This window comes from Callithrix jacchus, chromosome 20 (assembly GCF_049354715.1).
Source record: "Callithrix jacchus isolate 240 chromosome 20, calJac240_pri, whole genome shotgun sequence".
NCBI classification, from domain to species: domain Eukaryota; kingdom Metazoa; phylum Chordata; class Mammalia; order Primates; family Cebidae; genus Callithrix; species Callithrix jacchus.
The window spans coordinates 14,313,163-14,338,786 of NC_133521.1; the positions used below are offsets into that span (position 1 = coordinate 14,313,163).

A 25,624-nucleotide genomic window follows, 5' to 3' on the forward strand; every position below is an offset into this window, starting at 1 on the left:
ATGGTATTCAAAGTGGTTAAACAGAAAAATACCTCTGTCATTAAGCGTTTTAGCCCTTCAACTTCATCTTCTCCTGGGTTAAGTTCACCACCAGGTCTGTATAAAGGTTAAGAATTTCAGCTTTCAACTTAATACAATTTGAACATAACAAAAAACACAATAATTGTTATTTCTATCAAGTCACTAAGTAACATACATTGCAGTGTAATAAGGCAATCAAAACAAGTATCAAAGTGAAGGGGGAGAACAGCTTGAATTCATGTCAATTCCCTGGACTAACAGTATACAAATGCTAGGTTTTTTTTTCACTCTTCGAATATATTTATTTTATTGTAGATTCAAGGGGTATATGTGCAGGTTTGTTACATAGGTATACTGTGTAATAATACTAAGGTTTGGGCTTCCAGCGAACCCATCACCAAAATAGTGAACATAGCATCCAATAGGAAGTATTTCAACCCTCACATCCCCTTCACCCTCCCCACCTTTGAAGTACTCAGTGCTTATTTTTTCCATCTTTATGTCCATGTGTACCCATTACATAAACCCTGGTTTTAAACAGAATATATAACATAGCATAAACAAAATTGCTAACCACCAGACCATCCCAGTCTTCTCTCTGGAAGCTATCTGATGATACTGGAGTCTAGAAATGCCCAGAGAGGGATGGATCACATTCTTCAGGCCTGAAGAATGGGACACTTTTTTCAAGAATGTCATCTAAGTATTTGAGACCTTTCTTTTTGGTATAATCTAGTCAAATAGTTGTGGATTAAATGTTTCAGAGATTTAGGAGCTTAAATGATAAAACTAAACTGGTACCTATAAAAACCTAAGTCATCTTAAGAACAGGAAATGCCAATCATACCAAGAAAGAAATATCAGTTGTTCCTGATAATGCTACAATGACATCTAGACATTGATCTTAGACTCAACTATTCCAGAGTTTCTACCAAGCTCAATCATTAACATCAACAACATACAGAAACACACAGTTTACTAGTTAGGAAAATAAATAAGCACTGCAATGGAGAAAAATTATTTGCGATTTTCTCTTTCTAACGACACCATTAATAGCAGCTTCTTGAAATAAATGACTGAGGGCTAAAACTGTATTCCAGAGCTGCATAAACAGCAATCCTATTAAAAACTGTCTTGCTGTTAATTTCCAACACTACTTACAGTTTGAAGAAAGTTGTTCCCAGCTGTAGCAGTAACACATGGGGTAGCCGGTGCTCATGTACAATCAGAACCCCTTCTACAGTCCTCCTCATTCCAATTTTATCAAATTCTTCCCTCATGCGCTGAAATCTGGCTGCAACAGAGCTGTCCTTCTCATAGAGGGGCTCTTTTGTACCAAAAGTATAATTGGTAAGAGGGTACCTGTGATCCAAAGACAAATCTAACATGGGAACTCAAGAATGGAATTTACCATGACAGACATTAGCATAAAGAAACCATTTTACAAAAAAAGTGCATATGTTGTACTCAGAGACATAGGATTTGTACAGTTACATAACAAAAGTTAATGAGACAGCAGAGATTAGAATCTTGCTCTCTGGACTCTTAAAGCCAGAGCTTCCATTAGATCAGGCTGCTACTCCTTATTCTAACTTTCAAGTGTAGATAACACTATCCTTAAATGCTTAGAGAAATGGTTATGTGGACATTAGTAATTCTCTGGTTTTAGACCACGGCTGCTATCCCAACATTACCAATCTGGCTCATAATTAATGTCCTCCTGGGTTCCTCTGACTACTAACCTCATCAGAAAGTTTTAACTGTGAGTACTAATGGCTAATCCCTTTTTTCTAAAACTAAGCCACCACTTTTCATTGACATCCCTCCAGTTATTTTCTGTTTATCTCAGTCAACTATCCTCAGATTCTTCTGGCACCACAGCCTTTACTTTTCAGAGCAACTCTTCTACTTTCTCTTTTTGTCCTCTAAATCTATTATGAAGCCTTACTAGCCTTCGGCATTTATTCTCTTCAGTCTCCTTATTGTTCCCTTTCCTCATTTGAATCTTCTACCCACCATAGCTGATCCAATACCCTCTTCCTTTACCAATAATTTAAAATATGATTCATACTGTTAAAGACAGTTTTCATCTTGCCTAATAAAGATCAAATTTTTCTTTAAAGTAGTTAAAAATTTCCTACTTATATGTTGTAACCCCTTGATTAAAACCTTACAGCAAGAAGCCTTTAGGTAAGAATTTAGGCCACATTTGCTCGTCCATGGTTACCTATTCTACCGAAAGCCCTTGACATGAATAGTCAACATTAATGTATCTACTCCACTCAGCCATTCTTGAAAGGGGAACAAATCAAGGTTGCCAAAACTTTAAAAATTACTTTAATTCCAGAAGGCAAGTTCTAGGCATATGAAAAAGCTCTAAAATAATTTAAAAATACCATTTCCAGGATGCTTTAAAGATTTAAAGAACGTCCCCAGTAGACCCAATGCTAAATCTAACACCATCAACCGTAGCAGCAGCAGATATGCTACACAACACGATGTGCCAGGCATTTGTTTAAAAACGCCTTACATATATTAACATTTAATTCTCACAACCTGAGTTAGAAAGAATAAGAATAGCCATTACACATCTCTGTTGCAAGAGCCAGTTCCACTATATCAGCAAGGAGATGTCAAAATGAAATGTCAGAATCTTCATCTGTGAAATCAGAGTGCCACCCCAGACAAACATACTGTTCTCATCATACTGTAAGCTTCATAAAGCAGGGGCTACCACCTTACTTCCTCACCGCTGTACATCCAATATTGTGCACAGTGCCTGGTACAAAGAAGACATTCATGCAATATTTCCTAAAGGAAAATATAATGGGAGAGAGGGCGTTTGTTTTCAACTTAATGTTAACTCAGGTGAACTGAAGTTCACAACACAATGATTATTTTGTATTTAGGAGAGGAAATGTACTATAAATCAACTCATAATTTTAATAGAGCAAAGATTAAAATATCTTCCTGAAAGCTATTTTGCCAAGTTAATTCTCCAAAATGGTTTGATGCAAATTAATTAAAAAGATAAAACTTAAAAAGATAAAAAAAAGACTGTGGGTTTTAGTGCTAATCACCACTAAAAGTAACCCAGAAGCTGTGCTTTCACACTAAGAAGGATAATATTTGCCCTTACCGTTTGATTTTTTTAATTAAAAAAAATTTTTTTTGTAGACATGGCCTATGTTGCCCAGAATGGTCTACAACTCCTGGACTCAAGTGATCCTCCCACCTCAGCCTCCCAAGGTGCTGGGATTAGAGTCGTGAGCCGCCACTACGGCCGAGGACTTTTAAACGCACAACTATCAACTAAGTACAGTTTTTATAAACTCAGCATTTCTATTATTTAAATTTCCAAACCAGCACGTTTTGCAAAATAAAACCATGTTAACCATCTTTCCAACTTCAAATCACTTTTGGTTGGCGGGTGGGGAAAGAACGTCCACTGATTTTAACGTAAAGCAGAAAAACACCTAAAGTGTCTTACGAAAACCTCAATACCAGCAAATCCTTGCACTAGTACCCTTACTAGCATAAACTGGCCACTTTCCTCCATCAGGAAAATGGAGGCACAAATCTTCAGAAACGATTTTAAAAAAGCATTACTGGCCGGGCGCGGTGGCTCACGCCTGTCATCCCAGCACTTTGGGAGGCCGAGGCAGGTGGATCACGAGGTCAAGAGATCGAGACCATCCTGGTCAACACGGTGAAACCCCGTCTGTACTAAAAATACAAAAAATTAGCTGGGCATGGTGCCGCGTGCCTGTAATCCCAGCTACTCGGGAGGCTGAGGCAGGAGAATTGCCTGAACCCAGGAGGCGGAGGTTGCGGTGAGCCGAGATCGCGCCATTGCACTCCGGCCTGGGTAACAAGAGCGAAACTCCATCTCAAAAAAACAAAAAAAACCATTACTGACAATTTCTTGATTAAGACCTACCCCAAACGCCGATTACCTGCTACAACGAGGCTGCTTCTGAGGGTGACCTTGAAATGCAACGGTTTGAAGTGTTGAAACACAAAGGTATTGAAAATAAAATGCAGCCCACAATGGGATTTTCTGGTACAAATATTCTGGTTCCCCCCGGTCTGAAAGCCTTACTCCCAAAGTGGAGCCTGCTGGGGTGCCTGGGAAATCGGCGCTGAGACAGGAAGGCGTAAGGGCAGGGCAGGGAGCCCCGGGCACATGAAAAAAATGTGGTGTATTCATAAACTGAAATATTGGGTAGCGCTTGAAAGGAAAAACACTAGACTTAGGCATTCCAGCTGGATCTCAAAGCTTAGTGTCGGAGTGAAAACTGCAAAAACGATACTTAGTTATACCACTCGTATCACATCGACGCTCACAAAGCAACAGCATATACGTGATGCGAGGGCATAAACCTTTCACTGGAAGGATTAAAAAAACGCAAACATTTTGAAATTGGTTACCTCAGGAGAGGTGGGGAAAGGATGAGTTCAAAGCAAACTCCGTTCTTCCCCATTATGACTGAATACAGAGGATGGGAACAAGCCTTCCTTTCAGAAAAGGACTCAGGGTGGAGGATGAGAAAGGGGCCTGAGGGAACGAGGATGCCGCACATCCGCCAGCGGGAGTTGGAGGCGGGAGATGCGGAGGCGTGAAGCGCGCCGAAGAGTCTCTGGGAGCGCTCAGGAGAGGAATGCCCGCCAAGGCCGCGCCGCACTTACAGGTTGATGGTGCGCTCCAGGGTGAGGGGCTTGGTCTGCTGGATGTACTTGTTGCCGAACTGAGTGACCCCCCGGGGCCAGCCGGTCTGCGAACGATTAGGTGGTACCACAGACATGCTGGAGAGTTCCGGCGCTAACGGCGAGCAGAAAGTGGGAGGCAGGGAAGAGTTTCCCCGAGCGCAAAGCGGTTATCTCCGATCCCCTCAGAGGCCACCGCCCGCCATTAACAGGAGCGCGCAATGGGAGGTGTAGGCACGCCGGAAGTGAACCCGGAGCCTCTGGCGGCAGGAAGTAGAAAGGTGATGGCCTGCCAGACAGAGCGCCATTGGGCCAATCGCTAGTGGGATGGCTGCAATAGCTGGAGCTCCCATTGGCAAACCGGTATAGGTTCCGCCTTCTCTTACTTTGGTGCTTCCAATTGGATAGCGCAGGGGAACCCGGTAATTGGGGCATGCCGGGAATTGTAGTCCCTTTAGGAAAGTAGCGTCTTGTACAGGCTTGGCTCTGTACCTTGGGAGGAGATGAATGGGAAGCGGCCAGCGGAGCCCGGCCCAGCCCGGGTGGGAAAAAAGGGAAAGAAGGAGGTGATGGCGGAGTTTTCGGACGCTGTCACGGAGGAAACCTTGAAAAAGCAGGTGGCTGAGGCCTGGAGCCACAGGACGCCTTTCAGTCACGGTAACCGGGTGCTCTCAGGGAGGGGCCGCCACTCAGGGGTCTGGGGATCTCTGAAAAAGCCCTGGAACTCGAACCCTGGCAGTGGGGCAGCAAGGGAAGAGGCTCTTGGAGGACTTTTGGCCACCTCCGACCCTCCTGCCTCGGCTGCTGCTCTCTTTCAGTCCAAATTCGGTTTGAATTTAGAAACCTGAGAAGAGGGAGAAATGGAGGCCGGAGAGTTTCGGGAAGCAGAGGGTATGCAAGTGATAGTTGCATTCTGGATTCTCAGATTACCGAGCTAGAATCCTCTCCCCTGATTGGGCGTCGCCGGGCAATGGAGTTAACTTTATTAAACTTCAGCTGCTTCCTAAGTAAAATGGGATAGTTAATAGTCTGTACCTCAGAAAGACGGTGAATGGAAGTAATAAGCTAATGCTTGCAGGCTTCAGTAAATGTTTCCCTGAGTAAGGCCCAATACACGTCTGGACAAATACGGGAGTGGTTGATGTCGTTTGTCGTGCAAGAGCATTGCTCGGCTGTCCCAGGAGAGTCTGCCAGACCATTTGCCATGAGCTGCCAGCTCGGCTCCCGAGTTTTCTCGTCTTTTCGCGCCTATAGTTTGACTGTATGATGTATGAAAGTAAACACGTGTTGACTAAGGAAAGGAGGCTGCGTTGAACGATTCCAGCCTCAGCTTCAAACATCACCTTATGTGATAGGAGCTCTGCTTTGTGTGCCAGGCATCCCCTTCTAGAGTTCCCTGTGATTTTTCTTTCTGTTGTCAAGTGCTTTGAAGAGGAGGGTCCAGGGTGGTCTGGATGCCTATGGAAAACGATAGCTTAGTGTTTAAAGTGCAAGCTCTGTACTCTGTTTCTTTATCTGTAGGTTGGGGAGAGTGATAATGTCTTCCTTAAAGCCCTTGAAAAGGTTAAATGAGATAATGCATGTAAAGCACCCCTGGGCCTGGGACCTGGTCGGTGGTGGTGATGATGATTAGCAGGGTGGTGATATAGCCAGCCAGAAGCAGTGGATAAATGTTGGGGTAGAAATCAAGGAGTTAGAAGTGGTTATGCCTGAACTGAACTGATTGTTTTTTGTACAGTAGGTAGTAAATACCTCTGACAGTAACTTGGGAAAAGAAAGGAAAGAAGCCATAGACAATGTTTTCCTTCCAACAGAAGCCATTGTCATGGACATGGACCCTTTTCTTCACTGCATGATCCCAAACTTCATCCAAAGCCAAGACTTCTTGGAAGGGCTTCAGAAGGAACTTATGAACTTGGATTTCCATGAGAAGTATAATGATTTATATAAGTTCCAGCAGGTATTTATTTCTTTGCTGCATTAGCTCTTCCACCTTGAAAATTCATTGTCTATAAAATCATTCAATACCTTTAGACTTGAGGTTTTAGGATGGGTTTGCCTTGAAGGGCCCTTATTGACATTGTTAAGAGCATGCTTTCATTTAACCAAGCTTACTGAGTGTGAACTATGTGTTAAGGGCTATAATTATTATATGGAAGCCTTAGACAGTGCCTCCTCTGTAAGACTTTAAAATCTAGTGTTAAAAGTGCAGGCTCTGTACTCTCAAAGACTTCTCAGTTTCTTCATCTGCAGGAATGGGGAGAGTGATAATGTCTTCCCTAGGTACACAGATTTCTGTGGGTCTCATGACTTTGCCTCCTCTTGGATATCTAGTAAGTGTCTGACACTTAAATTCAAAACTAATCTCCTGGTCTTCTCTAAATTTGCTCCACCTTCAGTTTTCCCTATCACAGTTAAAAGCAACTTGATCTTTCCAGTTGCTCAGGCCAGAAATAATAATAGGGGTGAAAGTGATGGTTACAGAGATAGCGAAGAAACAAATTAAGCCGAGGAGTAAGTATGTTAGAAAGAAAGGGGTTAAGTACATGTGGGTAAGTGGTATAATGAAGAGAGCTGTGCATTGGGAAATAATTACCATTTAAAATTTTGAGTTCAGGCTGGGCACGGTGGCTCATGCCTGTAATCTCAGCACTTTGGGAGGCCAAGGCAAGTGGATCACCTGAGGTCAGGAGTTCAAGACCAGCCTGGCCAACATGGTGAAACCCCTTCTCTACTAAAAATACAAAAATTTTCTGGGTGTGGTGACGCTCACCTGTAATCCCAGCTACTTGGGAGGCTGAGGCAGAAGAATCGCTTGAACCTGGGAGGTAGAAGTTGGAGTGAGCAGAGATCACACCATTGCACTCCAGCCTGGGTGGATCAAAATTCCATCTCAAAATTTTCAGCTCATGTCTGTTTCAGGTGGCTTGATTTATTAAAGTTTGCTCTACATTGCAATAGGACAAAGAGTAAAATCCATTCTTTTTTTTTTTTTTTTTTTTGGTGGACAGTTTAATTGGGCAGAAAAGACTATCTTTTTTTTTTAAAGGTTGGTTCTTCTACTCTGGGAGACACAGCCCAGTCTAGGTACAGAAATACCGGTCATTGGTTTCCCCAGTTTGGGGGTATATCTTTTAGTACATGTTGGATATCACTCTTAGAAATTCTTGAAAACCTCAGGGACATCTGTGCTTAAAAAAAAAAAAAAGATGAAGATTAATTTTGTTTTGTGTTTTTTGCATTTTCCCATTTTATTTTATTTGGGATAAGAAAGTAAATAAGAGATTTTCTTATTCTTTTACGTTAGAGCTGATTGGTCAAATGAATATATCCTGACCTTCCCCAGATCTTCTGTCTTTGGGCCTTATACACATGACTGAATTAACCAGGATAAATACATGAAACATACTACTCTTAATAATTCAGAAAGCCAAAAACTAAACGTTTTTCCATGGTAAGGTTGCACAGGTTAATTAAAAACCACAGTTGCCTGCCATTGTGATTATTACACACTTGGCCTCTTGTTAATTTAGGGCCATGTGCTTCTGATTACTAAAATTGAAACATCAGAATGATTTTTACTTAATGCAATTTGGAAGATTAAAAATACTGGAAGATAAAAGGCAAAATAATAAAAAGAGCCTTAAGTGACTAAAAAAAAAAAAGTGGGGGGAGCACCCATTACTTTGGATCCATGTGGAAGTTTGTTAAAACTCTACTGTGAATACTTTTTACTGTTAATACCTTTTGAACAGGAACTCTTCACCCTAAGACAGTAGATATAAAACCTGGTTTCATTCTCCTGCCCCTTTAATCCTCACCCTTACCCTTTGCTTGTGGTATGAATTGACTTGATAATCGGGTCTCTGACAGCTTCCAACTCCCGTAATCAACTTTGTCATTAGGAGTTGCCCAATATTCTGTATTTTTTGAAAGCAAGCATGATTGAATGCATACTTTATGCCATGCTAAGTGCTTTATATTTAGTCATTAAATCCTCAAAACAATCCCATGAAAGAGGTACATTACTATACCTGTTTTACAGTTGAGGAAACTATATCAGTTTTTGTTTCTCTCTGGATCATTCCCTTCAGCATACCAAAAAGAAAAGCTGTTAGTTCTTCTTACCATAAGAAAAAATAAAGTTCTTAACCTAATTTTCCCTTCAGCTACCACCCCATTGCTGTGCTTCTCTTCTCAGCAGAATTTCTTATAAGACTTGTCTGCACTGTGTCAAATTCCTCTCCTGTCAGTCTCTGGTAAGCCCATTTTAATCAGGCTTTCCCTTGTGCTACTGCACTGAAACTATACTCATCAAGGTCACTGATAACTTCCACATTACTAAATCTGATAATCAGTTTTCAGTCCTTCCTTGGCTCATCAGCAGCATTTGACCTACTATATCACTCTTTCCTCCTGGAGACATTTTTTTCACTTTATTTTCAGGTTACCATGCTCTCTTGGTTTCTGTTCTTCCTCAGTGGCCATTTCTTCTTAGCTTCCTTTGCTAGGTCTTCCTCTTCCACCTGACTTCTTAATGGTAGAATACTCTGCATCCTAATGCTTGGACTCCTTCCCTAGGTACACAGATGTCTATGGGTCTCACGGCTTTGCCTCCTCTTGGATGTCTAGTAAGTGTCTGACACTTAAACTTCTGGCCTTCTCCCTCTAACTCTGCTCCACCTGCAGTTTTCCCCATCATAGTTAATAGTAGCTTGATCTTTCCCAGGGCTCAGGCCAAAAAGGAGGTCATCCCTGATTCCTCTTTCACCTTATCTCCAGTCCATCGTGAAACTCTGCTATCTCTACCTTCTAGTCTGTCATGAAACTCTGCTATCTCTACCTTGAAAATACAGTCACCACATGACGTTTTCTGTCAGCAATGGATACAGTAGTGATCCCATAAAGTAATACCTATTTTTACTGTACCTTTTCTATATTTAGATATGTTTAGATACACAAATACTTCTATTTTCTTGCCTATAGTATTCAATAGAGTAACATGCCAGCTTGTTTGTAGCTTGGGAACAATAGGCTATACCATATAGTCTAGATGTATAGTAAGTTATACCATCTAGATTTATGTAAATGCACTCTATGATGTTGGAACAACAATGAAATTACCTAACAACAAATTTCTCAGAATGTGAGTGGCACACCGCTGTATATCCAGAGAAGCCCACTTCTTACTGCTTCCACTGCCAAAGGCCAACCCCTGGTTCAAGTGATCTGTGTCTCCCCAGGATTATTCTATTTGTGTATCAACCATTTCCCTTCTACTGTTGCCTGCTCACCCAGTCACTGAAGTCATTGTGTTATCTTAAAATGTAAATGGACTCAAGATAATTAAAACCATGTTCACATAAAAACTTGTACACAAATGTTTTTAGCAGTTTTATGTATAATAGCCAAAAAGTGGAAACAATTCAACTATGAATAAACAAAATATGGTATGCCCATAGAATGGAATACAATTTAGCCATTAGAAGGAATGACATACTGATACTGCTACAATGTGGATGAACCTTGAAAACATTAGGCTAAGCGAAACAAGTCAGATGCAAAAGGCTACTTATTGTATGATTCCATTTATGTGTAATGTCCATGATTCCATTTATGTGTAATGTCCACCAGAATAGGCAAGTGGTTACCAGGGGCTGGAGGGAGGAGAGAATAGGGAATGACTACCTAAATGGGCACAAAGATTTCTTTTTGGAGTGTTAAAAAGTTCTGAAATTAGGCGGTGCTAATGATTGCCCAACAATGTGAATATACTAAAATCCACTGAATTACACACCTTCAAGTGGTTAAATGGTAAATTTAATCACTTGAAATTATGTAGATATTATGTGTTATGTGGATATTATCTTTAAAGAATGTTATTTCTCAAAAACTCCAATGACTTTTTTTTTTTTTTTTTTTTTTTGCTTAGAAATAATCAGGTGAAGCTTCTCATTTCTTTGAGTCAAAGCCAAAGTGCTTAAAATGGCTTTAAGTCTCCTACTGCCCTCCCTCTCTCTGCTCTTGCAGTAGCTTGAATAGGCCAGGCATGCTTCATGCTCAGGGCCCTGAATGCTTTGTTCCTTGATATTCCCTTGCCACACTTCCCAGCCTCCTTCAAGTCTTTGTTTCACCTCCTTGAAGTCTACCTTAGCCGACCTGATTATAATTGCAAACCACTCCCCAGGCTCAGCACTCCCCATTCTTATTTTCCTGGGTTTTTTTTTTTTTTCCCTTTCTGCATGTCTCACCATCTTTATACTAATCTGCTTTTTGTGTCTGTTGTCTGTCTCCCTTAACAGGGATAGGAACTAGACTATTACAGTGACTTAAGTATTTGTTCAATGAATACAGCACAGAGGGTAGTAACTTGGCAAGTCACAGAGCCTTCCAATGGAAGGGACCTGTATTAAACCTAAGCAGCCTGGCTTCCGAGTCTGGGCTCTTAATGTCAATGCTAGGACCAGAACACTCAGTAAACTGCTCTCCTTTGTGTGTTTCTTATGTGAAGGAAATCCCTTTTTTTTTCCCCCTCTCTTTTCATGTTCCAGTCTGATGATTTGAGGAAGAGAAGAGAGCCTCACATCTCTGCTTTAAGGTAAACAAGTAATCATATTTGTTGTGTACCTAACATGTGCCAGGCAGAGTAGTAAGTGCTTTAAATGTTACAACATTGTGTGTGTTATATAATCCTTGTTGACATCGTTAACCCACTTTGTAGAGGAGAAAAAAGACTGAGAAATTAAGTTTGCATAGCTTAAAATAAGTCCGTCTCATTCCAAGGCCCAAGTTCTCAGTGATAAAATGCTCAGCCTTGTTAGTTATCAAGGAAACAGAAGTTAACAATGGAGATAGCATTTTTCACACGTTAGGTTGATAAATATTAAAAACAAAAACCCTAGTGTTGACAGGTATAGATCAGTTATAGATACCTTTATTCACTGCTACAGTGTTTCTTAGAAGATGATTTTGAAAGATGTATCAGAACCTTTGAAATTATGCATATCTTGGTTGTTGTTGTTGTTGTTTTGAAATGGAGTTTCACTCTTGTTGCCCAGGCTGGAGTGCAGTAGTGCAATCTCAGCTCACTGCAAACACTGCCTTCCAGGTTCAAGTGATTCTCCTGCCCCAATACTCCAGTGTAGCTGGGATTACAGACGCCCACCATCACGCCTGGCTAATTTTTTGTATTTTCAGTAGAGACAGGGTTTCATCATGTTGGCCAGGTTGGTCTTGAACTCCTGACCTCAGGTGATCCACCCGTCTCGGCCTCCCGAAGTGCAAGGATTACGTAATATGGGTGAGCCACCATGCCAAGCCAAAAATATGCATATCTTTTTGTAGAATAATTTCACTTATAAGAATTTATCCGGAGAAAACAAGGATATGCTCAAAGATTCCACACAAGATTATTTATTGTAATATTGTTTATAATATTGAAAAATTATATACAGATTTAATGGCCCGTGGAGATTTAAACCTAATAGTACAAAACAAAAAGTGGAAACTATATAACCATTAAATATGGTATATATGAATTTTGACACATGAATATTGTCGTTATCTATTTTCTCAACTCTAAGAAGCTTTTAACTTTTTTTTTTTTTTTTTTGAGACAGAGTCTCACTCTGTTGCTGGAGTACAGTGGTGCAGTCTCGGCTCACCACAACCTCCGCCTCCTGGGTTCAAATGATTCTCCTGCCTCAACTTCCCGAGTAGCTGAGACTGCAGGCACTTGACACCATGCCTGTCTAATTTTTGTATTTTTAATAGCGATGGGGTTTCACTATGTTGGTCTTGAACTCCTGACCTCGTGATCTACCTGCCTCAGTCTCCCAAAGTGCTGAGATTACAGGCGTGAGCCACCGCTCTGAGATCTAGTGTCTCACACAATCACTTTTGTGTCCTACTTTAAATGACAGCATTTTTTTCTTAGTGATATATAAAATAATGATACACATTTTTGTCAAGAAAAAAAATAAATGGTACATGCAATTTGATGGTTTGTTGTTTTTTTCTGACCGGTAGATTCATGTCATGCTATCTTATTTTAAAAAGAGATACACACACTTACATTTGGGTGTACAATGATAAAGATTTGGAAAAATAGAGTATTTAATTCTTGCTAGTAGGAATACAGGTTTAACAATTTTTTACTTACATAGGATTTTTTCCTAGTTTTTTTGTAATGAGTACATGTTGCTTTGAAATAGCTGTTTTTCATCTATGTGGCATAAATTATTTATTCTCATTCTATTTTTTTCTCTGCAACACTTCCATGTATGATAGGAAGCCTACACAGTTTCTTTCTTCTAAATCCTGAACTATTGCTTGTGTGTTAACTGTAGCACATTATGTTTCATATTTACTTAGACTTTTTTCCCCCTAAAGACAGATTATTATGCATTAAGACATTATCTCCTTAGTTCACAACACCCCTCTGCTAAGCATTTCATGTGGGACTGAGTTACATTCCACACCGAAGGCTTACAGCCAGATGGTGAGCTAGCGGCAATTCCTTAATCATTACAGAAAGCTGATCTTTTTATTTCCTACTTGGGTTCTGTGAGTTCCTTCATGAATACAATTAACAAGTGCTAACAATGACAGAAAATATGCCTGTCCTTGTGACACTTTCATAGAATGAGTAGAGGAGGTTTTTCTGGAATTTGTGGAAGCTGATGTTACCAGTAAAGGATTTAAGACTATTGGTTGCTTAGAGTATAAAGAGTTTGAAGAAATATTTATCACTCACATTATCCAAAGCCTGGTTCAGCAGTTTGCTATCCTGATCCTTTCTATATAATTTGCAACTCTGCCTTTAAAAGTTAACATGGCACCTCTGGGTGGACTGACCGAGCACAAGTATTTTATGGAATTTTTTTTAAGCTTGTTCACAGCTGATAATGGCATTTTTTTTCTTTGGGTAGTATATAATATAAAAAGGTATCTGGTAATGAAATCTTGGAGATCAACCTGGAGATTTGATATTTTGTTATAAACAGGACAGTTGTATTTTATGGTAATTTCAGTTAAGTGCATTTGGAGTAGGATGATCCAAAAAATATTGAAGTATCTTTGTAAGCATAATTTGAACTAATGTAAACCTTTTAAAAATGTTTTTAATTCCTTGAGGTTAATAATTCATAATTTCAAAGTTGATTAGCTGAATGAGCAATAAATTGTGTTCAAGAGATTTCTATGTAGAGAGCCAGTTTAGCTGACAAATGGTATCCTATTGGTATCCTGTTAGCATCAGAACTTCTATGAAGGATTTTGCTGATTATTATGCGTTTAATTCACTCACCATTATTGCCATTTAAAGTTGTTTTAATCTTCTAAACAGTGCCACCTAAGTGTTCATTAAATGGTGGTACTAGTATTAGTGCTTGTGATTTATAATAAATGTATATTTGGTCTTGGTCTCTATTCCTGGCACAGACCTCTCTGACCTTCTGCAAGGGAAGAAGGGCTGGAGGTTGAGTTAATCACCAATAGCCAATCACTTAATCAATTATTCCTTCATAATGAAACCTCCATCAGATACCCTAACCAAAGGAGTTTAGAATTGCTGAACCCATGGAGGTACTGGAAAGGTGGTATAACTGGGGAGGACTATGGCGTGGAAGCTCCACAACCCTTCCCCATATCTCACACTATACAGCCCTTCCATCTGGCTATTTCTGAGTTGTATCCTTTTATAATAAACGAGTAATTTAGTAAACAAACTTCTTCTGAGTTCTGTGAGGTATTCTAGCAAATTATCAAACCCGAGGAGGCAGTAGTGTGAACTTCTGGTTTGTAACTATTTGGTTAGAAGCATAAAGGTCACAACTTGGACTTGTAATTAGTATATGAAATGGCGGTGGGGGAGGAGGGGTCACACTGGGGGCAATCTCGTGGGACTAAGCCCTTAACCTGATTAACCCCTGATAGATAGTGTCAGAATTGAATTGACTTTTAAGACACTCAGCTGGTGTCAGAGAATTGGTCAGTGTGTGGGGAAAAGCCCACATATTTGGCATTGCAAGTGAAGTAAAGTATGTAAAGAAAAACAGTTGAAGCTGGATACGGTGGCTCACACCTGTAATCCCAGCACTTTGGGAGGCCGAGGTGGGCGGATCACTTGAGGTCAGGAGTTGGAGACCAGCCTGGCCAACATGGAGAAACCCCATCTCTACTAAAAATATAAAAATTAGCTGGGCATGGTGGTGCATGCCTGTAATCCCAGCTACTTGGGAGGCTGAGGCAGGAGAATTGCCTGAACCCAGGAGGCGGAGGTTGCAGTGAGCCGAGATCGCGCCATTGCACTCCAGCCTGGGTAACAAGAGCGAAACTCCGTCTCAAAAAAAAAAAAAATTTAGCTGGGCATGGTGGTGCATGCCTGTAATCCCAGCTACTCAGGAGGCTGAGGCAGGAGAATTGCTTGAACCTAGGAGGCAGAGGTTGCAATGAGCTGAGATCATGCCACTGCGCTCCAGCCTAGACAACAGAGCAAGACTCTATCTCCAAAAAAAAAAAAGAGAAGTTGAGCTTTTCATTTTAGTGCTGAAAAACATGTCTGAAAATTGGTAGCTTGGAGTAGAACATTGGTGTGATGAGTTGTTATGACAAAGGCTTTGGCCTTTGTCACTTCTGCCATGATAGGGCATACTTTAAATTTAGGGGGAAGAAAATACTGAGAAAACATGAACCATTAAAACAAATAAGCCACAGTAGATAGAGCTTTACATTCATTTTTCTGGGAACGTTAGACTTAAACTATGCAAATTTGAACTGAGAAACATTTCTCAGAATATCTCAAATGAGATCTAAGAATGAATCTCTTGAATAAAATGTGATCTCCAGGAAAGAAAAGTTGTGACCTAGATCCAAATAGGGCCCACACTGTGGCAGCATAACAGGTTTTCTTTTGTTTACATTTCTAGGAAAATTCTGTTTGAAGATTTCCGGTCCTGGCTTTCTGATATTTCTAAAATTGACCTGGAACCAACCATTGACATGTCCTGTGCTAAATATGAATTCACTGGTAAGGAAGATAATGGCCTGATGTTAAGATTTAGAGGCTTTAACTCAACAGTAATGGAGAGATGGTATCTGTGTACCATCTCTCAACCGAATGTCCCTGCAAAGCATCCGGATCTTCCTGATAAAGACACAGTTCATAGACAGAAATACCCATCTTATAGGAAGGCATAAGCAGTGATTGGTTGTCTTTCAGAATATAATGAAAGCTACTGGCCATATTTTCAGCAAAATGCCTATAATCCAATACATACCAACTGTGCATACAATTATCAAGAAATTCAGAGTGATATATAAACTCTATATTCTTGGACTTCCTAAGGAACAACCATCTCCTTCAATGCTATTTTCCCTTTTCTTTTTTATTTTGAAGCCAATAAGTGAATACATTCTTTTTTTTTTTTTTTTTTTGAGATGGAGTCTCACTGTTGTTGCCCAGGCTGGAGTACAATGGCGTGATCTCGGGTTACTGCAACCTCCACCTCCCTGGTTCAAGTGATTCTCCTTCCTCAGCCTCCTGAGTAGCTGTACCAGCACAGGCATGTACCAGCACACCCAGCTAATTTTTTGTATTTTTAGTAGAGATGGGATTTCTCCATTTTGGTCAGCTGGTCTCAAACTTCCAACATTAGATAATCTGCCTGCCTCGGCCTCCCAAAGTGCTGGGATTATAGGCATGAGCCACTGTACCCAGCCTTTTTTTTTTTTTTTTTTTGGCAGAGTCTCACTCTGTCTCCCAGTCTGGAGTGCAGTGGCATGATCTCGGCTCACTGCAACCTCTGCCTCCCAGGTTCAAGCAATTCTCCTGCCTCAACCACCCATGTAGCTGAGACTACAGGCATGTACCACCACACCTGGCCACTTTTTGTATTTAGCAGAGATAGGGTTTCAACGTGTTAGTCAAGATGATCTTTATCTCCTAACCTTGTGATCCGCCCATCTTGGCCTTCCAAAGTGCTGGGATTATAAGCATGAGCCACTGCACCCAGCCAAGTGAATATATTCTTAAAGGAAAAAAAAAATTAAACAATATTGCAAGTATATGGTGTAAACCATGATAGCTTTCTTTACCTTCTCCCTGCCTCCTCTTCTCTTGTCACCACTTTGGGGTACATCCCTCCATTTCCTTTTCTCAGCACATAAATGGTTTTTTGGATACATGCTTGATTTTTTACCTAGAAGGAAAGGAGTTTTCTTTTTTAAATTTTACTAGATAATTATTTGAGTGTGCTCTCATACACTGTCCTGGAAGTATAGCTTATTCACAACTTTTAGAGGATGACTTGGTGATACACAGGAAAAGCCATATGGTGGATCTTCATTTACCATCATATACTTTCTTTTGTTTGTTTTGACAGAGTCTCTCTGTCATCCAGGCTTGAGTGCAGTGGTGCGATCTTGGCCCACGGCAACCTCTGCCTTCTGGGTTCAAGCAGTTCTCCTGCCTCAGCCTCCTGAGTAGCTGAGATTACAGGCATGTGCCATGACCCCTGGCTAATTTTTGTATTTTTAGTAGACATGGGGTTTCACCAGTTGGCCTGGTTGGTCTTGAACTTCTGACCTCAAGTGATCCACCTGCCTTGCCCTCCCAAAATGCTGGGATTACAGGTATGAGCTGTCATGCCCAGCCAGTATCTTTTCTTTTTACTTTGAAGTAATTTCAAACTTGCAGAAAAGTGGCAAACATAAATAATTTATTTTTTCCAGTTTTACTTGAGAGTAGGTTGTTGGCATGATGTTCTATGACCCCTGAATACTCCTACATTTTCCTACATGATAGTCATGAACCATTAGAATCAGGAAATTCATGTTGATGTATTATTCCATGTCAATGGATTATCTAAGTCCCAGGCTCCCTTCAGCTTTCATTATTTGGTCCTTTATAGCAAAAAGATCCAGTCAGGATTGCATGTTGCATTTAGTTATAATATTGTCTCTTCAACCTCCCTCAATCTAGAATAGCCCCTCCATCTTTCCTGGATTTTCATGATCTTTATGCTTTTGAAGATGTTTAGATTAGTTATTTTGGAAAACTTTCCATAGTTTGGAATGGTCTGATGTTTTCTCATGATTAGATTTAGGCCATATATTTTTGGCAGGATTACAGAATTAATACTGGGTTCTTTTTACTGTTATCAGGTAGTGTGTGGTTTCAATATGTCACATTATTATTAGTGATATTAACTTTGATCACTTGATTAATGTGGTAGCTGACATCAGGTTTCTCTACTATTCTTGTTCCCTGTCATTATGTATTTTATGGGGAGATACTTTAAGATTATGTAAATATTCCATTTCTCATGAAACTTTGATTTGCTTACTTTAGCATTCTCTGATGTTTCTTAATAAATTATTACCATGAAGGTTGCCAGATACTGATTTTATAACACAATCATCTCTCTAGTTATTGTCATTCTACTCTAGACAAGACTTTTCTCCCAATTTATTTATTCATTCATTTGTTTATATTGGTATGGATTTATGGATTGCTATTTGTGTAATGAGCTGTTATCAGTTACTATCATTATACTGATGCTGATATTGTCCCTGATTTGACCAAGGAGAGCTCTTTCAAACTGACTTCTGTGTCCTTTTGCTATGTGCCTATCATTCTTTTTTTTTCTTACTTTCTGCAAAATAAGATTTTCCACATTTATCTTGTATTTTCGATGCCAGGGTCCTAAAATGACCTGGAGTTGGCCATTCTTCCAAAGAACCCTGGTTCATTTTAGTAAAGAATGATACTTAACAATCAAGATCTGGACTCTTAAGTGTCTTTGCTATTAGAGTGTCACTGCACCCAGACCCTTTCAGTGTAAAGAGATGGTGAATATCTGTATACATGTACATACATACACACAGATGCACACATATACATTTATATTTAGAATATATATATTTTTTCAGACTGAGTCTCTCTCTGTCACCCAGGCTGGAATTCAGTGGTGTGATCTTAGCACACTATAACCTCTGCCTCCTGGGTTCAAATCATTCTCCTATCTCAGCCTCCTGAATAGCTGGAATTACAGGTGTGCACCACTACACCCTGCTAATTTTTGTATTTTTAGTAGAGATGGGATTTTGCCGTGTTGGCCAGGCTGGTCTCTAACTCCTGACTTCAGGTGATCTGCCTGCCTTGGCTTCCCAAAGTGCTGGGATCACAGGCATAAGCCACCATGCCCAGCCTGTACTTTTACACACACACACACACACACACACACACACACACATATATGAGAAACTGAATTCACATAGATTCCTCCAGTTCCAGTTGAACACCGCAGGGTTCATTCTAGATTCCTGCTTTTCCATATTTGTAACTCCCTTCTTGAATGGTGAGAAACCTGGCTCCCATTGTCTTCAATATATTTATTTATTGAAACGATCTCTCCATGTGCAATTGGTTGCAGTTCACCATAGCCTTTCCTCCCTCTCAGCCTGCACAGATGCCTATCTTGCTAGCCCCACGACATGGCTTTTAGAAGTTTACCTCAGGAAACTAATGGGAACAAGTACAAAAAGATCCATGTACAATAATGTTCATTGAATTAGTCTTTATAATGGCCAAGAAATGGAAACAACTTAATTAACAAATAGGAAATCTATTAAAGGGGAAAGGAGGTAAGTTCATAATCTATATAATAGCATAGGTGCAGCCATTAAAAGTGATGCCAAGTGTGTATATTGATAGGGAAGATACTTGCCATGTAATTTAAAAAGCAGGCCACAAGTAGCCACTGTCAGGTGCTTTTTTTTTTTTTAAAGTAAACACATATATATAGGAAAAATACTGAAAGATTATATGCAAAACTACTGTCAGTGATTATATCTGGATCTAATTATGTGCTCTTTAGCGTTTTTAGAGTTTTCTATATTGACTTACTTGTTTACTTATAAAAGAGGAGAAGTAAGTGTCATTTTAAAGCTGGAGGACATTTAAAGCTGGAGCTCACATTACAGATGAATGTCAAATGGACTGATATTAAATGTAGTCATGTCAGCTGGTCACTATCTGCAGGGATCTAAGGTATACATTAAACTATTGCAGATGCTCTGCTGTGCCATGATGATGAGCTGGAAGGGCGCCGGATCGCCTTCATCCTATACCTGGTTCCTCCCTGGGACAGGAGCCTGGGGGGTACCCTGGACCTGTACAGCATTGATGGTAACACAAGTACAAGTGCATGCACTTCACCACCAGTGGCCACTTCTGAGTTAAAGCTGAGTTGATTTAGTATCATGTTCTTATATACAATGTCTTTATTCCTCATTTATTCCTCTGGAGTGACTACCTGACAGCCACCTCTTTAACTTGTACTTAAAAATTACTCCAGTGATAAATTAGAATCTGTTTAAGATGAGAAATAGTCAGACCCAGCATCTGAATACTGACTGTGGAAGGGTAGAGTGCATATAAAGCTGCGTGTGGCTATGAATCTGCCAGGACCAGTCCATTTGACAGAAAGTCAGGGTTTTTTTTGAATATCTAGCACCAGAAGTTGACTCCAGGAAGCTCTGAGAACTTATTCAGGCCCTTCTCAATAATAGACAGATGGTGTAGTAAGAACAGATGCCCTTTAGTCAAACTCACAAGTATGAGTGAAACAGCTAGAAAGGGTGGTATTTCAGGGTCTGAAGAGTACATGTAGATGCCCTCAGAAATAAGGAAATTGTCAAGAGTAAAATGAGGCAGGCTGGCAGTGGTTAATGACAATGAACCACATTTATGGATATGTTATCTCCTGGTGCAGAACACTTTCAGCCGAAGCAGATTGTCAAGTCTCTTATCCCTTCGTGGAACAAACTGGTTTTCTTTGAAGTATCTCCAGTGTCCTTTCACCAGGTAAAGATTGTAAATGACTAATCGAATACCAAGGATTATGCTTTTTAATCACCCATTATCCAAACGTGACAGCTGCATCGACTTGTTATCTGATGCTGTTTTAATACGTAGCATGGGGGACCCTGAAATTAATGTGCATTGGCTGGTAATCCCCTTTATTCTTCGTGTTGATTTGCTGCTGGGCTTTTCCTTTCAGGTGTCTGAAGTCCTGTCTGAAGAAAAGTCACGTTTGTCTATAAGTGGCTGGTTTCATGGTCCATCGTTGACTAGGCCTCCCAACTACTTTGAACCCCTCATACCTAGGAGCCCTCACATCCCACAAGATGTAAGAATTGCTGATATCCTTATCTTAGGAACTATAGCATATCAATTGTTTCTCCAATTTTAAAGTTAGCTGTTTCTATTAATGAAACTGGACTTTGAGCTTGAGTTTGCCCCTTTCCACTTTCCTTTTTCTGAGACAGAGTCTTGCTCCCTCGCCCATGCTGGAGTACAGTGGTGCAATCTTGGCTCACCTACAACCTCCACCTCCTGGATTCTCCTGCCTCAGCCTCCTGAGTAGCTGGGATTACAGGCGCTCACCACCATGCCTGGCTTATTTTGTATTTTTCTGTAGAGATAAAGTTTCACCATGTTGGCCAGGCTGGTCTCGAACTCCTGACCTCAAATGATCCCTCCACTGTGGCCTCCCAAAGTGCTGAGATTACAGGTGTGAGCCATTGAGCCTGGCCTCCCCTTTTCTTAAATAAACTTTTGATAGTGTCTTTCTCAAGCAGAGTTTTCCAGTATGTTATGTTTAATAGGAGAAACTTATAAAGTAAGGATTTGCCTGTATTTTATTAGTGTGAAATGATGTAAGAGCAAAAGCAATAGGAATTATTAACTCACATTTTGCATCTGCTGCCTCTTCGTAAGCATGAGATTTTGTATGATTGGATCAACCCTACTTATCTGGACATGGATTATCAAGTTCAAATTCAAGAAGAGTTTGAAGAAAGTTCTGAAATTCTCCTGAAGGAGTTTCTTAAGGTAGGCTAGCATATCTTGTTCTGAATATTTTGTTTGGCATGTAATTTTGCTTCCTGAATGGATGAATAGGCATCACTGAGGAGCTTTTGTTTTGTTCCTGATTAGAATGTTTATGTCATTCCTCTTCAAATGAAATATAGAAATGATGATAACACTAACATTAGTATCAGCAGTATGCTTAGTGGGTTAAGAATCCCTTGGTATTCCCCAGTTCTCTGGAGTCTTAAACACACACACATTCACACAAAGACAGACACACACACAAGCTTCCATCCTCAGAAGTTGTGTGTAGTTACCTTTCTATTCCTCTAACAAAAATGGTGTATCTTACTACTTTTAAAAATAGATTACTAATAGATCAATATCTGTTGATGAATGTTTGACAGTGATGAGGCAGCTTGCTGTAAGTGGAAAGACATCAGAAATCAGAAGACTGGCCAGGCGCGGTAGCTCACGCCTGTGATCCCAGCATTTTGGGAGATCAAGGCAGGCAGATCTCTGAGGTGAGGTGTACAAGACCAGCCTGGCCAACATGGTGAAACCCCATTTCTACTCCAAAAAAATACAAAAAGTAGCTGGGCATGGTGGCACACACCTGTATTCCCAGCTACTCGGGAGGCTAAGGCAGGAGAATCACTTCAACCTGGAAGGTTGAAGTTGTAGTGAGCTGAGATTGAGCCTTTACACTCTAGCCTGGGCAACAGAGCAAGACTCCATCTCAAAAAAAAAATCAGAAGACCTATTCTCATGCCTTGGTTCTGTGGTTTTACTAACCTGGGCAGATCACTTAATCACTCTGGGTATTTATTTTGTCTTTAGTTAAACGGATTCATACCTGCCTTGCCTTCCTCACAACAAAGTTGTTGTGAGGGCCAATAAGATAACTTGCTGGCATGGCACTTCACAGTTGACTGTGGGTCCCAGGGAACTATGGTCCCAAGAGCTATTGCTCCATGAAAAAAGGTTGAGAGACTACATTCTGTCTCTCTCTAGGAATTTTATAGCTGACATTAGAATATAAGATTTTGAGAAGTTATAGTAAATTAACTGAATACCCTATTCAATTGAGTTTACCTAAACCATGCTGTGGGATCTTTTCCGTTTTCACGTATTTATAGCTGATAGGACTGCTTGGGAAACTGCATTAAAGGAATAAATGGAAAGTCTCTTGTGGAGAATATTTTAATAGATTAACCAGCTTCCTTATGTCATACCTAACTTTTTGAATTTAGAATGCTTATTAAATTAGGGGTCTAGAGAATCTGAATTGTTAGAGATTTTCACAGTAATGACCTTGACTGTAATGCAGTTTAATTTTTATCCCCCAACATCTTGTGAGTTGTATTATGGTCTGTATTATGATCCTCATTTTATAAATGTAGCAATTTGGGAGGCTGAGGAGTTTAACGTCAGATATATAACTACTTAAGAGAATGGGCCATAACAGGCACTCAGATCTCTTGGCTAAAGCAAACCGATGCTGTATCCAGTCTTTGCCCTGGCTTCACCACAGCAGGAGTAGGGGATCTTGCATGACAGGAGTGAGAGGCGGCAGGGTGCAGTGGCTCATGCCTTTAATCCCAGCACTTTGGGAGGCTGAGGTGGATGGATCACCTGAGATAGGGAGTTCAAGACCAGCCTGACCAACATGGAGAAACCTCATCTCTACTAAAAATACAAAATTAGCCGGGCGTGGTGGTGCATGCCTGTAATCCCAGCTACTCAGGAAGCTGAGGCAGGAGAATCACTGGAACCCAGGAAGCAGATGTTGCAGTGACCCAAGATCACACCATTGCACTCCAGCCTGGGCAATAAGAGCAGAAAAAAAAAAAGACAAGAAAGGAGTAGAGTCAACTGCACCTTTTAGGAATCAGCCAGATTGATGTTTGGCAGAGCTACTATACCTGCCAAACCAGTGTAGGGTAATAGGGAGATTTGCTTACTGCTTCTTTATTTGCTCATTTTCTAGCCTGAGAAATTTGCGGAAGTCTGTGAGGCCTTGGAGCATGGAGATGTGGAATGGAGCAGCCGAGGTCCCCCTAACAAAAGGTAGAACCCATCATCTGAGGTATTTGCTTCTGCATTCAGCACCTATAACATTGTTTATAACTAGTAAAATGACAAAAAGTCTAAAGGAAAAATACACTGAGGTGATGACAGGCAATTCATGAAAGAAAATCAAATAACCAACAGGAGAAAATACACAATCATGGACCAAGGCTCACACCCAATAACAGGACACTTGCCCTAATGATGTTTTGTTCTCAGGGACATCCAGTAGCAGGATATCCTACAAAATCCTAACAAAATCTCACTATTGTAATAACTTGTACTTTAGTAAGCTGTGCCAAGATTTAGGAAGAGAGTTACAAAGCTAAGGATCCGCTTTTATTCCATGAGTCATTTTATATCTGTGGCTTTGATGAACAACTTGACATTGCTGTGTTTCAGGTTTTATGAGAAAGCTGAGGAGAGTAAGCTTCCTGATGTATTGAAGGAGTGCATGAAGTTATTTCGCTCTGAGGCCCTATTCTTACTGCTCTCCAACTTCACTGGCCTGAAGCTTCATTGCTTGGCCCCTTCTGAAGAAGATGAGATGAAGGACAAAAAAGAGGAAGAAGCTGCCTCTGCTGCTGATAGCACTGAAGAAGGGACTAGCCATAGCCCTCCTGAGCCAGAGAATAATCAGACAGCCATCAGTAACAACAGCCAACAGAGCAATGACCAGACAGACCCAGAGCCAGAGGAAAATGAAACAAAGAAAGGTAAGCTGTTGTTAGGATTTGTCCTTACTTACCATTAACCATTCAAACACTTATTCATTCAATAAACATATCTTGAGCATCCACTATGCCCTTGAAGAGCCAAGAACAAAACAGACAAGGTCTCTGGTCTTTGGGAGCTTACATTCTAGTAGAAGAAGACAGAGATTAAATGTTTACATGAACAACAAGAAAACATCAAGTAATGATAAGTGCTATGCAAAACATTTTAATAGGGTTATATGACAAGAAATGACTGAGTAGCCTCTTAGGTGAATGGGTGATGATCTAGAAAAGTCTCTCTGAGGAGCACCATTTAAGCTTAGATCTGAATATAACAGCCTAAGAAAACTTGCTTGAATTTGGACAAACAATTAGAAGGAAATTATTACAAGTAGAAGTTTAATCATCTACAAACAAGATGCAAAAGAGAGAAACAGAAGAAATGTAAGAGGTAGCACTCCTGTGAAAATATTGGCATCATTAACTGAGTAGCTACAAATTCAGCTTAGCTGTTTCAGCACTAATTACTATGTCAGATGAGAACATCTGTCACCCATTTTACCACTCCCTGCTTCCACTCAAATTTCCTGAGAACCCTGTATAGTTAGGAGATCAAAGACAAGGGGGAAATACGTATTGAAACAAAATTGGTGGTTTGAGATGCTAACTGAAAGCAACATAACTCATTCTATGGCCTTGCAAAACTGACTGACCAATCACTTTGTCCACTGCAGATATTTAGAAAAACCAGACCCGAGTGGCTTTTTCTGTGCTATTTTGATACACAGGGTAGCCTTTCTTTGAAAGATTAGTTTTCCTTGTTATCAATTAACAAGGAAATTATCCATTAACAAGGAAAACTAATCTTTCAAAGAAAGACTACTGGCATTTCTGCCTAGAGCCGAAGAGGAACCAGAGTCAGTATCCAGAGTCTCAATCTCAAAGAGGTTTTTTAAAAAACTTGTCCACTACTTTATTTCTTTTTTTTTTTGAGACAGGGTCTTGCACTGTCACGCAGGCTGCAGTGTAGTGGCACAGTCACAGCTCACTGCAGCCTTGATTTCCTGGGCTCAAGCAATCCTCCTGCCTCGGTATCCCAAGTAGCTGGGATCACAGGCATGTGCTACCACATGCCAGCTAATTTTGATTTTTTTTTGGTAAAGATGGAATCTTGCCATGTTGCCCAGATTGGTCTCGAACTCCTAGGCTCAGGTAATCTTCTCACCTTGGCCTC

General features: G+C 40.4%; 2 protein-coding genes across 8 annotated transcripts in view; one reads left to right on the forward strand and one right to left on the reverse strand.

Annotated features, from left to right (window-relative positions):
• The window catches only part of NUDT21 (nudix hydrolase 21), a 21,006-nt gene extending 16,048 nt beyond the window's left edge, over positions 1-4,958 (reverse strand). The window contains exons 1-4 of one of the 2 annotated variants that reach the window (XM_054248667.2): positions 4,711-4,958; positions 2,764-2,832; positions 1,183-1,383; positions 33-96 (exon numbers count right to left, since the gene is read on the reverse strand). In XM_054248667.2, coding sequence (XP_054104642.1) covers positions 33-96; positions 1,183-1,383; positions 2,764-2,832; positions 4,711-4,826 — 450 coding nt within the window. In that variant the 5' untranslated portion in view covers positions 4,827-4,958. The remainder of the gene's footprint in view (positions 1-32; positions 97-1,182; positions 1,384-2,763; positions 2,833-4,710) is intronic. The other variant, XM_002760965.6, reaches the window with a different exon arrangement.
• Positions 4,677-25,624, forward strand: part of OGFOD1 (2-oxoglutarate and iron dependent oxygenase domain containing 1) — a 26,031-nt gene continuing 5,083 nt past the window's right edge. The window contains exons 1-10 of one of the 6 annotated variants that reach the window (XM_078358216.1): positions 4,677-5,091; positions 6,543-6,688; positions 11,280-11,326; positions 15,657-15,757; positions 19,802-19,918; positions 20,505-20,596; positions 20,793-20,921; positions 21,512-21,625; positions 23,595-23,674; positions 24,077-24,390. In XM_078358216.1, coding sequence (XP_078214342.1) covers positions 6,554-6,688; positions 11,280-11,326; positions 15,657-15,757; positions 19,802-19,918; positions 20,505-20,596; positions 20,793-20,921; positions 21,512-21,625; positions 23,595-23,674; positions 24,077-24,390 — 1,129 coding nt within the window. In that variant the 5' untranslated portion in view covers positions 4,677-5,091; positions 6,543-6,553. Of the gene's footprint in view, positions 5,092-5,173; positions 5,386-6,542; positions 6,689-11,279; positions 11,327-15,656; positions 15,758-19,801; positions 19,919-20,504; positions 20,597-20,792; positions 20,922-21,511; positions 21,626-23,594; positions 23,675-24,076; positions 24,391-25,624 lie in introns of those variants that run through there. The other 5 variants (XM_078358215.1, XM_035282582.3, XM_078358214.1 and 2 more) reach the window with 5 other exon arrangements.